General features: G+C 37.8%; 1 protein-coding gene across 2 annotated transcripts in view; it reads left to right on the top strand.

The window, feature by feature from the left end:
• The first annotated feature begins 92 nt into the window (after positions 1-92).
• The window catches only part of Swt1 (SWT1 RNA endoribonuclease homolog), a 53,767-nt gene continuing 37,657 nt past the window's right edge, over positions 93-16,202 (top strand). Inside the window, exons 1-6 of one of the 2 annotated variants that reach the window (XM_028775774.1) lie at positions 93-230; positions 4,465-4,563; positions 6,555-6,638; positions 8,881-8,964; positions 11,428-11,486; positions 12,674-13,361. In XM_028775774.1, the coding sequence (XP_028631607.1) occupies positions 4,510-4,563; positions 6,555-6,638; positions 8,881-8,964; positions 11,428-11,486; positions 12,674-13,361 (969 nt within the window). In that variant the 5' untranslated portion in view covers positions 93-230; positions 4,465-4,509. Of the gene's footprint in view, positions 231-957; positions 986-4,464; positions 4,564-6,554; positions 6,639-8,880; positions 8,965-11,427; positions 11,487-12,673; positions 13,362-16,202 lie in introns of those variants that run through there. The other variant, XM_028775775.1, reaches the window with a different exon arrangement.

Here is a 16,202-nt window from a genome sequence, read left to right as displayed (position 1 = left end):
CCCAGGAGCCATCGCGCCCCCTGGCCTGTGCTCAGTTCCGGTCCTTGGAGGAAACACACAGAGAGCGCAGAGAACTCTAGAATTGCCTAGAGCGTTCGGCACCTGGTGGGGAGGTCCGAGTACAGAACTACATTTCCCAGTGTGCAGCAGGCTCTGGGAAGGCGCTTTTGGTATTCGGCTTGACTGGGGAGTCGCGGCTGTCGCTGTCGCTGCTGCCGTCGCGGGCGCAGGTAAGTTAGGGTACTCCGGACGCGTGAGCGTTTCTCTGGGCGACAGCTTTTCACGACTGGCCTCAGGTGCCCGGACGCCAGTCGGTCTCGGGACCCGTGAGCTGAGGTCTGGGCCGGACGACTCCGTGGGCTGGTCGGCGGTCGGCCCGCTCTGTGGAGTGTGTGGCCGCGAGCCAGGTTGCTCCAGCTGGACCTGAGGCGCTGCGGGGGACGGATGGCGGCTTCTGAGGGGGTGGGCCTAGGCAGTTTAGGAGTCCCAGAAGCGCTTTTCTGTCAGCCCCCTGAGGTAGTGACCTGGCTCGGCTCCCCACAACTTTCCTCACACTTGTGACCCGATCACTCTTCACTTTTTCAATTTTGCTACAACCTTAAGGTTACCAGAACAGGCGCGGCGTGGTTGTAAGAGATTGTTTTGCTGTTTTGACCTATTTTGTTGTTGTTTGGGTTTTTTTTTTTTTTTTAAAAAAAGCTTTTACTAACAAAGGTCTGAACTTGCGGACACTGATGATGTATTTCAGATTCTCCAAAGAATATCACCAGGGAATCCTCTGCGCCTCAGGTTTTTTTTTTTTTTTTTTTTAAAAAAAAACCTGGACCTGTTTATCACCGAAGCCTTACTCGTTCGTTTCTCTTTATTTCTAATAAGCACACTGGAGCAGGCGAAAAAAGAAAAACACAGCCCTAACTTGAGCTTTCTTTCAGGTTGCCCTGCTTGGACTGTCATGAACGTTAAAGGAAGGAGGGAAGGTTCTCAGGTACAAAACTCACACTTTGAGTTAATAAAGCTAAGTCCTTGCTCACGGGTGCGTTTTTTTCCCTCAGTTGGGAAACCATAGGAGGCTTGTGTGATTGTTCACCACTTTGAAATGGTGTCTGGAGGTTTGCTCTCTCATTGCCCTTCCTAGTTGGAGTGTTTGAAGGTGTTTTTCCTTCCCCAGCTTAATATAAACTTTGTCCCCACCAATCTTTTGCAAGTTCTAAAGCCTTTAAGGGCTGCGAATGTACTTATCTCAGTGGTAAAGTATTTGCTTAGCTCCTCAGTACAAGCTTAAAGGTCAGAAGCCTGGCATCACAAGACAACTAAAGGCTTTGTAATCCATCATCTCTTTTTGACTGATATTCCTATATGGGGAGTTGACTATTTAACAATGAAAAGTGAGACAATAGCACCTATTAGAATCTATAGAAATGGTAACTAGGACCAGAGAGATGCTTCATTGTTTTAGGTCACGTGCTGTTCTTGCAGAGGACTCTTATAAATTCCCAGCATCCACTTGGCAGATCAAAACCATCTGTAACTCCAGGTCGAGGGGATCTGTTGCTTTCACAGAGACATGAATACAGACAAAACATCAATGCACATAAATAAATAAATATTATATTGAAAAAAGAAATGGTATTTTTAATTTACAGAACACTCCACTCTACCTCACCCCTCACTCCTCCCTCTGCCTTTGGGAATGCACAGCAAGCACTGTATCTTATCTCTAAATAACATCCTCTCAGTGCTTGTTTTTTTAATTTATAAAAAGAGTAAATGATTAATTTGAGAGCTTGACTCAGCTGGGTGGTGGTGGCGCTCGCTTAATCCCAGCACTTGGGAGGCAGAGGCAGGCGGATTTCTGAGTTCGAGAGTTCCAGGCTAGCCTGGTCTACAGAGTGAGTTCCAGGACAACCAGGGCTACACAGAGAAACCCTGTCTTGAAAAACCAAAAAAAAAAAAAAAAAAAAATGAGAGAGAGAGCTTGACTCAGTATTTTAACCTTATTTAACACCAGCTAGAAAACAGATGACAACAATTAAATGTTAGCATGGGGATTTCATGGCAGTTTTAGTTCAAATTTCTAAGCATGAAGGAATTTTCAGTTTAAAGACTTAGGAGAGTATATTAAGCGTCAGTTGTATTACTGCATAAGCTATCTTATATTTTTGTTTTGGTTTTTTCATTTTTCACAGCAAGGTTTCTCAGTGTAGATCTGACTGTCCTGAAATGCATGATAGCCCATGCTGACCTTTTATTCAGAGATCTGACTACCTCTGCCTCTGAGAGTGCTGGGACCAAAGGCGTGCACCACCAATATCCAGCTGTTATCTCATATTTTACAGCAATAATAAACTTATTTCCACAGTTTTTGTGGATCAGCAATTAAAATGAGCTTCCTGGGTATATCAGGCTTTGGGTCTTTAACGAGGACAGACTGAAGCTACCTGGTAAGTCCACTGTCATGTAAAGATGTGACAAGGGTCAGCTTCAAAGTTACTCATATGCCAGAAACTTGGTTTTGGTTGGTGGGCTATTTGAGTGACTATGTTGTGGAAATGTTAGTGAAATTTCCCCCTCAAGTTGCTTTTAATCAATGGTTTTTGTTGTAATAATAGAAATCCTAGCTAACATATACTAGGCAGTGATTTTGACTATACGGGTTAGCCCTGTTTATTATGGAAGACACTATATAAGCATTATAGTATCAAAAGCTTCAATGTTTTGGATCCATCTTATGGCAGGGCTTTTTAGAATTTTTCTGTCTTTGATCCCCTTTCGCTTGAAATGATGTTATTGGACCCAAGGTTATAAGGATTTAAAATACATACAAATGAAATGTTTCTGAAAATCTTAAATTTATTTTGAAATGATTCTTTATATATGTAATTTTACCATTAAAGGTAAAAGCAAGTTTGTGTGCTAATGATTGTGTGCTTATTTATTTTTATATACTGAATTAAATCTTGACTGAATATTTGATACTGCAAGAAAATCTTCAACTTTTCAGAGTTGATTGATTGATAGTTTGATTGTTATAATCATCAGTGCTGAGAACATTGCTTCACGTAAACAGTAATACATACCAGCAGAACTATGTCTAGGATCATTTCAAAAGTTGCTGGGTATTTTTTTCTATTCTCAAACCAAAATTAATTTAACTTTTTTAAAATATGAAACTAAAATCTGTAACTCAAACAGCAATTTTCACACATTCTAAAACAATACAGTTCAAAGATATAGTAATTAAATGCTTACATGCTGAAGAATTGCTATAGGAAGATACTAAACTTCTCTGTTTAAAACTCTTTGTTTTCTGTAATCAAGCCATTTTGAATATGTTTTTATAAGAGCAGAAAAATTTTGCATTTCCATTAAATACGCTGCAGTTCATGACATACAGTAGTCATGAATATGAGCCCAGGTGATTCAGCCAGGATTAGTTGGGGTTTTGTGGGTATGAGGGCATGTGAAATGCAATGTACTGTGTTCAAGGCTGCAGTGAAGTCACAGGATATAGTGGGAGAGTATGACCAGAAACACCTAGCATTCATTACACGTGATTTCCAATTTTTTTAGTCTTTGTGTGTTCAGAAACTTTAGTGTTGCTAATATAGGGTTGTACGTAACCCATAGTTTAAGAAGCTGAAATCTTGAGAACTGCTCACACTGGAAGCCCTCCTAAGTTAGCTTAAAAGGAATGTGAACTTCACCCTTGTATGAATATAAAATATGTTGTAGCACACGAGGATGCTGTGCTTACTAATTTTAGATCAAGTTGTTATAGGCTGGAGACATCTGGGAAGAGGGAATCTTAATTGAGAAAACGCCTCCTTAAGATTGACATAGGCAGGTCTGCTGGGCATTTTCTTTTCTTTTTTCTCTTTCTTTCTTTCTTTCTTTCTTTCTTTTTCTTTTTCTTTTTCTTTTTCTTTTTTTTTTATAGAACTTATAACTCCTGGACTCAGTTTGTCTGACCATGGCAGGCTAGAATGTTTTTCTTTTTCCTTTTTTTTTTTTCTCTTCTTGTTCCTTTCACCCTGCTGGAATGAAATCCTTTAGACAAGAGAAAAGAAGACTATTATAAGCCAGAAGGTTGAGCATGAATTCAGCTGTAATTTACAGTTAACTGTAAACTATCTTTGAAGGCAAACAAGTTTTGGTACTTAAGAGGTGGTTCTTAGAAGTTTGTTGACTGTTCATGTGTTAATGTTTTTAAGTTCTCCCTCCTAGCATTTTATTTTCTTCAAGTTCGTTAAATCTTATTTTATTTTTGCCATAGGGTCTCACTAAGTAACCTGCCACTGCCTCCTGAATGATGGAAGATCTTATTTTATATAACTTTACCTATTTAGATCATGAATGACCAGGAGTAATTGAAATTACTTGGCTTATAGCATTTGCTATATTCATATTGTCACTGCTACCTATTACCTGTTCTTTGGATTTCACTTTCATGTCCTGCCCCAACAGACCTGGTGATGGTTCCAGTCTTTGGCTACTGTATCCCAGCACAGGATGCTGCTTTGTACTACCAGTACCCACAAGCTTGAGACTGTTTATGACCATAAGGTATGGCTATACTTGTCTTACATTTCTTTTCTGGATTTGTTTTGTTTTGGTTATTGGCTAATGAATGGTATTTACTTGTTCTAAAGTAGGACTGGAAAAGTAAAACTGGTTTAAGACATGGACAGAGAACCTGTGATTTAAGAAAGAGTTGGAAATAGCTCAGAATAATAATGTTGATACACTGAGGAAAATGAATTCATTCATTCATTCACCCAGTCATTCATGAATATTTCTCCAGAGTTTTACTTTGTTCTTTTAAAAAGAGTCCTACTCTGAATAACTTATTATGTAGCTCTGTCTGCCCTAGGACATGTTACAATCTGCTGTAGCTTTTGAAGTGCTAGGATTATAGGCATATTTTATCTATTAATTTTTTTTTGATAACTTAAAACTAAAAACCTAAGTTTTTAATATAGCACATTTATCAAGGAACTTTAGGTCTAGTAGTGTTGGGAGCAACCTTGCTTATACACTGAAGGCCTAAATCAGCCATAGGCCTAAGTCAGCCATACATGCCTGCTAACACAAAGTCTTGGTCTCTGTGGGAAAACACTGGCCTGAGAACAGATAGCTATAGATCTTGTAGACAGTCAGTCAGCCTTGGTGGAAAACTACCAACCTAGATAAGAACAAGTAGTCATAGGTCTTGTGGATAGGTAGCCTTGGTGGGGGGGTACCAACTTAGATAAAAACAAATGAATCATAGACAGAGTCATAGTGACCTGTTCCCTGCATCTTCACCCAGCCAAAACTCTGTTCTGGAAGATATCTGTACTACCCTGAGAACACCTACGTTCCTGCATCATCCCCCTCCCCACATCCTGCCTCTATGTGTATATAACCCCTTTGTGAAAAAATTACAATCATGGTTTGATCAGACTATAGACAAGCCGTCATTCTTCGCATTCTCCTGTCCTCCAGTTCTCTCTTCCAGGTCCTTCCTAGTTCACCACCCCATGGGCCAGGGCAGGTAGAACACCAACCATATAGGTATTTATTCAGATCCAACTATATACAACCTTGTGCAAAGTATTTAAACATTTTTATTGCTTATTGTGTGTGCATAAGAGTAGGAGCATGTATGTCACAGTATATTTGGACATGAGAGGACACGCCTATCATGGGCTTAGGAGATGAAATCTACTCCTCAGGCTCGTGCAGGAAGCACTTTTGTCCAGTGAGCCATTTCACCAGCCTCAAAGTAGTTTTTATATCTACTTTACTGTTTTGTTCCTAAAAAAAAAAAGTTCTAGGGTAATTATCTCTATTTACAAGATGAAACTGGGGCTTAGAAAAAATGTATGCAGTTTTTTTTTTTGAAGTATTACCTAGTGAGTGACAGTGTATTAAGAAATGAAGAATTATGGTTAATCTGTTTTCAGGTGTAGGTAGGGCAAAATAAGCAATCTTTTAGGCAGCCAAAAATGCTGATCTGATGCTTAACGGAGAAGGCAGAGATTCAAGGCATTATCTTAAGGAGTGTTCCTGAAAAGTTGCTTGATAGCTGAAAGAGTAAGAAAAAGTGCGTAAAGACAAGTGAGAGAACCAAATGCTGAGAGTGATGAGGAATGATTGCCACGCAGAGAGCCTTTAAAGCTTCCATCAAGGGCAAACCTATCCATCAAAGGCAGCATGTGATTCAGAAAGCCCTCCCCTTGGAGTTTTTGTGTCTTTGGAAACCTGCAGGGCAATCTGATAGCCAGGAAGAAATGCTTTTGGGTGTGTTTTTTGGAGAAGTATGTCTTGTGGGAGCTCTGAGCACTTAGTATCTCTAGATAAGAGTGATATTCCCAGTAAAATAAAGTTGTTCTCTTTCCTTAGTGAAGGAAACTCAGTTCCTGTGAGTCTCTGTGGTTTAGCTTTTGCTGTGCTGGATGTATCAAGAAGATGAAAATAATTTTGTGAAACTTCAGTCCTATATAGCTAAGTGACAAATGGCTTGTGATATACTTTTTACTGTGTTAAAAATATATTTTGAATGTTTATTTTAGTTTCTAAAGATGTCTATCAAAGAGTCTTGTGGAAAGGAAGAAAAGTCTCAGAAAAAACAGACTTCTTCACCAACTTTTGATGAAGTAAGAATTTTAATTTGCTGACTTAATGATACCTTTTAAAAAAAAAAAATGTGTAATGAAAAGAAATGCACCGCCGGGCAGTGGTGGTGCACGCCTTTAATCCCAGCACTTGGGAGGCAGAGGCAAGTGGATTTCTGAGCTCGAGGCCAGCCTGGTCTATAGAGTGAGTTCCAGGACAGCCAAGGCTACATTTCCCTCTTTTTTATCTCTCTTTCTCTCTTTTGGTTTTGTTGTTGTTTTGTTCTTTTTGTTTGCTTGTCTGGTTGGTTTTTTTTTTTTTTTTTAGACAGGGTGTCTCTACATATAACCCTGGCTCTCCTAGACCTCAGTAGGGAGACCAGGCTGGCCTTGAACCTAAAGTTTTTCGAAACCCTGTCTTGAAAAACTAAAAAAAAAGAAAAGAAAAAGAAAAGAAATGCACCTTAATGTTACAGTGATATGTGAAACTTTATTGCAGATCTATGAGGTGGTTATTTTTATTATCCAAATCACAGATAAGAATTTGAGGCTTAGTGAGTAGTTTTCTTGTCCTTACTCCTCTGTATGTGCTCTCTTCAAGGCTGGTAATGGTTTCTTTGTTGCTAACTCCATAGTTAACTGCAAGAACAATCTGCTTTGGCATCCCAGTAGTGTTTGCTGTAGTTGATTACACCTTTGCCTTGAAATATTTTCCAGAATTGACTTCTGAGATAACGTTGCTTTGTTAATTTTCCTTGTCTCTTGGTGACTGTTTCTCAGATTTCTTTTGCTGATTCCTCCCTATATTTTTTCTTGAAGCAGGCTCTTCAAGGCATTGTTACTATAGCACAATCCAGTTTTAGACTCATTATCCCACTGTCTTAGTTGTCCTAAGATCTGGGGTTATAGGTATACATCGGTACACACACAGCTCTTACCCATTTCCCTCTTTTTATCTCTCTCTCTTTTGGTTTTGTTGTTGTTGTTTTGTTCTTTTTGTTTGTTTGTCTGGTTGGTTCTTTTTTTGGACAGGGTGTCTCTACATATAGCCCCGGGTCTCCTAGACTTCAGTAGGGAAACCAGGCTGGCCTTGAACCTAAAGAGATCCACCTGCCTCTTCCTCCTAAGTGGCGAGATTAAAGGGATGTCCCACTTACCCAGCTCTTTTTATTCATTTTCTTAAGCTATAACCTTTCAAGTACCCAAGCTCAGTTTTCCTATTTTAGTCAGCTGTGGTTCCATTCTTTCAGTTCAGGCCCAAACTTGGTACGTGGCAGCCAGTCCGTAATCAGTTTCTGTCAGTTTTATCTTTTTAACATATTCAGAGTCTCACTATTTCTGTTTTTACTGTTACCATGATCTTAGCAAAGAACTTGTTTTCCTTAGTTATTCCACTGGTTTCTAAGTTCTTCTCCCTGCCACTGCCTTTGCCTCCTCATGGCTTATTTGTAACAGAGTGGCCCATGTGATCCTATACAGTATGAGTCAGGTTATGTCATATCTTGGCTCTGTACTTTCTTGTGGATCCTCATGTTAAAAGCCAATTCTGGGACTGGGAAGGCTATCCACTCTCCCCTATTTACTTTACCATTCCTTTCTTGAGTACTTGGATTACAAATGTGTACCACTATGCCTGGTGCATGTGGTGCTAGAGACTGCACATGGGCCCTTAGATATGCTAGACAAGCTGTCTACCAAGTGAGCTACATTCCCAGCCTTTGTTTTTTGGTCTCCTCCATTCAGCTTGTCAGTAGAGTGTTTTAAGAATACATTTAAAAATCGCAGATCTTCCTACTTACAGCTCTTCATCTTTCTTGTCCAACTTCTCTAATTTCATCTATAGCATTATCTAATGTGCTAAACATAGTAGGTATGTTTGTATTTCTACACTAGGTTTAACCTTTATGAAGTTAAGAACTTAGGGTTTATTTTATTTTTTTAAGACTTAGCTCATGGTCTGCTATATCTTTGGTAAAATAGTAGGTACTCAAACAACATTGTCTTAAGACAATGCCTTTTAAGTTTAAGATCCACTGAAAATGGGACATAAGGTTTTGTCTTATGGATTGAATCCCACTGTGGCCATCTCACTATGTTCTTATCTGACTGTGTCGGCACCCAGGGATCTCATTTCTCCTTGACTCTTTCTTCCTTCTTACTAAAGTTTGTGTCTCTCAGTGTTCTCAGCTCAGTTTTGAATGAAAATGTCTGCTTACAATAGTGATTAAGTCATGCTTTATTTTGTGCTTTTCTTTTCATGTTTTCTCCTGAATGACATTCTTAGGACAAGAAAGAGGGAGAAATCTCAGCAGGTTCTACTAGTTCAGAATACTGTGTTAAACCTGTTTCAACCAAGAAGAGAAAACTGGTAAGTGTTCAGATACCATAACTCAGTGAATATTATTTTTCTTAAGGGTTTTTTTTTCCCCCAAGAGATTGACTCTTACTATATTGCTGGGCCTTGAACTCTTGGATGAATCAGTCCTTCTGATTAACTCTTTCTAGTAGTTGGAACTGGGCTTTGACACTCAGTTCAGTTGGACATAGTAAAGTTGTTTTTTTTTTTTTTTTTTTTTGAGACAGGGTTTTTCTGTATAGCCTGGGCTGTCCTGGAACTCACTCTGTAGACCAGGCTGGCCTCGAACTCAGAAATCCGCCTGCCTCTGCCTCCCGAGTGCTGGGATTAAAGGCGTGCGCCACCACCGCCCGGCTGGACATAGTAAAGTTTTAATGCGTAGTTGGTTTATGATATAAAATTTTTCTCTGTAGTTTTCTATAATTTTTTCTATTATGCTTAGTTTGTGAAAACCAATAGAAAAAACAATGTTTTGGTTTTCCTTTTTATTTGCCACAAGTAATATATTAGGTTTTTACTTCTTTGTTCATATGATTTTGTGTGTGTGTGTGTGTGTGTGTGTGTGTGTGTGTATGCACACATTGAGGCAAGAAGGCAACATTGAATATCTTTCTCAGTCATTCTCATCTTCTTGTCTGAAGCAGAGTCTCTCACTAAACCTGGAGCTTACTGATTTGGCTAGGTTGATTGGCCAATAAGTTCCCAGGATTCACTTGTCTTCACCTCCACAGTGCTAGGTCACACCTGTAATACCAGCACTCAGGCAGCTAAGGCCAGAATGATTGTTGTAAGTTTAAGGTTAGCCCTAGGTTAGTTACATAGCTATAGTTCAGCTTGGGGTATAAAGTGAGATTCCCATTTCCAAAGAAAGGAAGGAAAGACGGAAGGAAGGAAACAGTAAAAATAGGTTACAAAAGATTAAAATTATACTGTAAGACTAGAGCTTGTTCTACATGAGTAAGTAGTGAGTCAATGTGAATGTCTTGTGCAATAGTGTATATTAGTTTAAAGTTTAAAAATTCTATATACTTAGGCTGTATTAGATATATAAAAGAATTTTTTCAATAATAGATCAACCTTAATTTAACATAGCCTTTTCACTTTATAACTTTAGCACTTAGCCTTTTTACTTATTTATAATAACAGATTAAAAGACACATTATTAAATACATGAAATACTTTTTTGTATTTTTCTATGAATTTTTTCTATGTAACTTAAATTTTTTCTTTAAAAATTTTGGTTAGAAACTTACACACATGGAGATATACAGACACAGACATTATCAGTTTCCGCACAAGGTTAGGGTCAGAATCTGGCACACATGACAGCACATGGTGCTGTTATCTTTTGTGATATTAGTGCTTTCTTTGTCCATACCTCCATAGACTTGCTTGAGACTGTTTTTGAGAACTATCATCTTTAGAAATGTGTTTGTAGTTTTCTTGTTTTGTCTTCATAAATTTGACTAGTAAACAGACGATGTGTTACTTGCAGCATAAACATTCTCTTTTAATGGAAACCTTTTGTTGTTGTGGGCTGTTTTTTAAAACTTTTATGTAGCTTGTTGAAGTCTGCAAAAGCTTCTGTAGTAATCTTTCACTGAGCATTTTTCTTTGGAGTTGTTTGTGTTTTCTTGAGGTTTCCTTTTCTTATGACTTTTTGCAGCTACTCACTCTTTTCTAATTCATCATGGGTCACTGTTACATGTGTGGTCCGTCATTGATTGAAATACACTGTGGTATATGACCGTGATTAAATTTGTTTCAATTTAGTGTTCTCTGTATCAGTCTTTTAGTGCTGAGGATCAGACCAAAGGCCTTATACATACTGAGTGTACGCACTGCCAGCCCAAGTCTTATTTGTCCTTTGCCAAATTAAATTTGGTCCAGTATTAACTATTTAATTTATTCCCTTCTCACTGTCCTTTCCCTCTCCATTGCTACTCTACAAAGCCCCCCTTTTTCTTGTATATGTACTTTTTTTATGAACTACTTTAATGGTTTCTTATATCTTTCACCCTTCCAACCTTTATTCCACCCCAGTCCCTTCCATCCAACCCCCCAACATCAGGTAGGAGAGGGGGAAAGGGGTGTAGACCTCTTTAAACTGATTCCTGATGATTAAGGGTGTTGAGTTCCTTGGGGTAAAGTTCAATCTTCTGATCTCTTTGCTTAAAAGCACTTGACAGATTGTAGCAGACTACATAGATTTGATGATGGAATTGAGTCAGATATAAGTGTTTCAGATCAAGACAGTGCCACTGACCTTACTGTGATGATCAGAAAGCCACACTGTGTGAGTTTTGGGTGCTTTGTTTATAATAAAGATAATAATGTCTGCCCCAAGATGATTAGAAAGATTAAGTAAATTATTATGTCAGCCTATTTATAAGCACAAATGTTTTTCATTCTTCCTTGTAACTGCAACAATAGTACACAATTTATATTTTCCAAATATATTTTTTTAAATTTCAGAAACCAGATGATACAGACATTGTATACTATAATACAAACAGAAAACACAGTCTGAAAAGGTAAATTCTCTTTTTTTCTTGATATCTTTTTACAGTTTTGGCTCAGAATTAAACTAAAAAATCTTTTTTAGTACTTGGGATTGAACTCAAATACTTTTTGTGTGCTAGGCAAGCACTGGGCTATATCAACACCCTCGAGATTTAGGGACATAGTGTTGCTATCTATGTAGATCAGGCTGGTTTGGAACCTGCCTTGTACCCTAGGTTAGATCTTGAACTCAAGATCTTCTTTCCTTATCTTGAGCTACCATGATAAACATCAGGACTAAATATTTGTTTATTCAAATTTTAATTATTTTTATGTTTTATTTATTTTGTGTTGGGGGCATGTATGTGTGTCTTGGTGTGGCATGTTCGTGGAGCCCAGAGAACAACCAAGGAGAGTAGTTTTTTTTCCATTCTGTGAGGTCCATGCATCAAACTCAGGTTGTCAGGCATGGTGATGGCAAGTACCCTTACCCATCTTACTGGCCCAGGTCTAAGTATTTAAAATTTGAAAACCTTGTATTTACTTTGATTAGTACATGCAGATATTTCTGTTAATATCGTTACTAGAAGTTTAAGAAAAAATTAAGTAAAAATTTATCAAAACTGTTGTATAAATGCACTTAGACAATGTAAAGATTATTATTAACTCAAGGGACTTGGTTTTGATACATAATTATAATAAGATATGTAACTTTAGTATATTGCTAGTAGAGGGCTTGGGAAGCTAATTTAGAACTCATATATACATTATCTTTATATACTACCTGTGAGAAAATATGAAAATTTCCAAGTTATAGATATGGCTCTAGAATTATTTGAATTAACCATCATGTAATTACAACTAAAGATGTAAAGAATAATGGTAGACACAGGGAAATTAGTTTTCTTTAATTTCTTCATTCTTTGGATAAAAATTTCAAAGTTTAGTTAAGGAATTTTTTGTTAATAATGGGGATAAATATAAAAAGTATAATATATACATTAATTTTCAGACAGTTATGGTTACCCAGTTTGGGTTCTGGGAATGAAACTCAGGCTTTCTTCGTGAGCAGAACAAACTCTTAAGCACTGAGCCTCCAGCCCGGTTTCTTACATTTTTAAGAAGTTTAGAATGAGCCTAGTTAACTCTAACATAATGACACATTGCAACAGAATGTATGACAAATAAAACTAACCTAAGTTTCTGTGCTGCTTTATAGATTGAATGTAGAAGTTGGCATGCCTAAAAAGAGACCAAAATTCAGTTCTTCGACCCAAGTAGCATCATATTTAAATAATAATCAAATTACTTCACATAGTTGTTCATCAAATGGAACTAAAGATACTAAACTTAAAGATTGTAAATTGAGAAATGTTGGAAGTAAGCTTGATTATGAAATAAAAAAACATAGCCACATTAAAATTACCAAAGATTTGAAATCTAAAGCTGAAGGGCAGACAAAGGAAAAGAATTGGCCTTCTTTACTTATTCAGAAGAAGATGAAAGAACTCAAGAAAGAAAAAACCAATAAAGACAGTTCTGAAGAACTGGAGAAATGCAAGAAAAATCAACTTCCTCAGAATTATAATTTCAGCACTATAACCAAGGAACCATTTGAATCAGGAAGAAAGAAGATCAGCTTCAAAATTCCAAAAAAGTCCTCTAGTGCCCTCCAGAAGCCTGTAGAAGAAAATATCTTTAGTATAGATTATAGTAAGTCAAAGATTAAGCAGGAGGAGAAGGAACACTTGCAAAGTCACCAGATGTCACTAAATCTGGCCAAGCACAAAACTGAAAACTTGTTTTCAGATTCTACACATAAACAGACTGTTGGTGAGCAGTTAAGAAAGTACCATTGTGAGCACCAAAAAATGAATGGTTCAGATTCTCAGGAAAATCATACCCAGGTAATGTATAAAATAAAGGGTTTGTCTTTTAGTAAAAGTATTTAAGATACTCAGGTTTTGGTTGCTTCTGTTATTGGTGATAATCACAGAGGGCAGCTGATTCTAGTTTAGTCATGCAGATAATGTATTTGAGTCCTGTATTACTTTTCCATTCCAGCTTTTTTAGGATAATATTGATACCACCTGGTTTTGGAATCATAGCGGGATATCTGGGTTCTTGTGCTCTGGGACAAAGAACTGGACAGAGACATGTAGATAGTAAGCAAAAGGAGAGAATTTATTCAGAAAGAATCTCATTCTAGGCAGCGACAATTTATTAGGAGAAGATATACTTCCAACGGGAGGAAGCTGGCCTGGGCAGAGATGAACTTTAGCCATTCAGCTTCCTACCTACTGCACAAAGAGTTGCAGTTTTATGTTAATGTGGACTTTCTGGCTTATTTTAGCACTGGACTTTTCTATGGGTGCTCTGTTACATGTGGTTCTACATACAGCCTTGTGTGTTGCTTTGTCATATCTTAAATTAGAATCTTATTCTACCCAGGGTATATAGCATTATAGTAGGTGCACTTTCAGAGACTGGAGTACCTCTGTGCTTGTGCTATGGTGAGCGCTAGCCTTTCCTAGGGCAATGTGTGTGTGTGTCTGTGTCATGTTTCAAACTTCTTTTCCTACTTATTTTCCATATATGCTATTTTTGCCAAGGCTTTGTGAAACTAACTGCTGCCCTGTTCTGCTTCAGTCTCATGGCAGAAGTTAAGTATTCATAACAAAAAGGAATGTGGTTATGCCAAGAGTCAGTTCTCATAATCCTTTGACATAAGCTCTGTAGTAGTTTCTTAGGCTTTTCTAAACTGAGATAGACGAGCCTGCAGGAGTTACTGTTCTAAAGGGCTTATTTCTTTAACAGACTACTTTTTCAGTTCTGCTGTTTCAGATGCTCCAATAAAATAGCCTGTAAAAGACACACGGTCTTGATTCTAGAGACTTACTCATATAAAGAGAAAGAGTTCTTTAAATATAATAAAGTACTTCTCACTTAATATTAGGATGTATAATGTAAGAATAATACAGCCTTGTTACACTATAACTTAAGAGACACTGACTAGAGAGACCAACATTTATACTGAGAATAAAAGAATGGGTAGAGGTTACTCAGGTGAAGGTGAAATGGAATGGAATGGGGAAGCAGGAATATTTTAGGCAGAAGGTATTGCACTGTTTATATGAGAAGCTGTGTATCCACTGAGATTTCTTGGTTCTAGTGTCTTGGAACAAAGAATTGTGCAATTTGATAATTATAGGAATAAAGACTGATTATTAAGAAATATAATGGTGGTCCTGTAGGCTAAAGAGCTAGCACAAGTCCAAGGCTCAAAAGCCCTAGTTCCCTGGGGTTCTGATCACCTTCTCCCATACTTGTATATCATAAGCTTTTCTTGTGCATGTGTTGAGCTTACATGTAACCCTGGTAGAGATGCATTTTCAGTCTTTCTGTGAGCTGGCTTCTTTCATGTCCTAATCTTGATGCCTCTGTTGTGGTATAGCATGAACAGAATCTAGGCTAGAAACCTTGGCAAATTCTTTCTTCTAGATTACATTGGCATTTGTGAATCACCTTAATAATCACCTTTCTCTGACCTTTTCTATGGTAAATAAAATTATTTACCTTTAGGAGAACTTTTAGAACTTTGGAATATTATAACTTTGGTACTTTAAAATCTGGGTGTAATAACACACAGCTGTAATCCTAGCACCTGGGAGGTAGAGGCAGGAGGTTCAGGAATTTACAGGAATTTACTCTTAGCTATGTGTGAATTCAAGACCAGCCTGGACTGAGTTACACTAGACTTTGTCCTAAACATAAAACAAAAACACACAGAGAATCTGTGGCATTGCATGCTTATCCCAGTACTCTGGAGGCTGAACTTGTGTATTTTCACAAGTTCAAGGCTAGCATGTCTGCATATAGCAGAAGAAAAGAGACCACAACACATAGATACAGAAAGAAAAGTATTGGATGGAATCCAAGGTTAAATAATAGATGATTTTATATCTGTGCTGGTTTGAATGAGAAGCCCCATAGGCTCACATATTTGCTTAGTACCAGATTGATGAACTAACTGTGCAAGGATTAGGAGGTATTTCCTTGTTGAAGGAGGTGTGTTGCTCTGGGCTTTTAAGATTTCTAAAAACCAAGCCAGGCCTGGTGTCTCTTTGCCTGCTACCTGTGGATAGAATGTAGTTCTCAGCTGCTGCTCCAGTGCTATGCCTGTCTACTTCCTGCCATGATGATCATGGATTAACCCTCTAAAACTGTAAGCAAGCTCCCAATTAAATACTTCCTTTTATAAGAGTTGACTTGTCATGGTGTTGCTTCATAGCAATAGAATAATAACTAAGATTGTCTCATAGGAAAGCCTAGCATTTTGTTTTGTATCTCATAGATGGAAGAGAGGCACTGAGAGGTGATCAGGGAAGCAAGGTAGTCATGTTTTCTCTTTTAGAGTCAATTTGACTCCAAATAAAACTATTGACTCTGAAAGCATAGTAAGGTGCACTATAAGTAAAATGCCCACTGAGAAAATTTCAAAGACAGTTAACATAAGTACCTGCATTGTTATGTGATAGACTCATTGACCTCTTTGGAGGACACGTGATGTTAGAGAGCCTCGGGTAGGACTGGTCTAACAAGATCACATGGGAATTTAGAATGTCTAGTTACAAGCAGTTCTCATCGTTCTAGTTTTCTTGACATTTGAGATCTCTTAGACACTGGATTACTAACCAGGCAGCATACACCAGCTGATATGAGGCCCCAGACACATATACAGCAGAGGA

This window comes from Grammomys surdaster, unplaced genomic scaffold, assembly GCF_004785775.1.
Source record: "Grammomys surdaster isolate TR1022 unplaced genomic scaffold, NIH_TR_1.0 259, whole genome shotgun sequence".
NCBI lineage: Eukaryota > Metazoa > Chordata > Mammalia > Rodentia > Muridae > Grammomys > Grammomys surdaster.
This window is presented reverse-complemented; position numbering and strand designations above follow the sequence as displayed.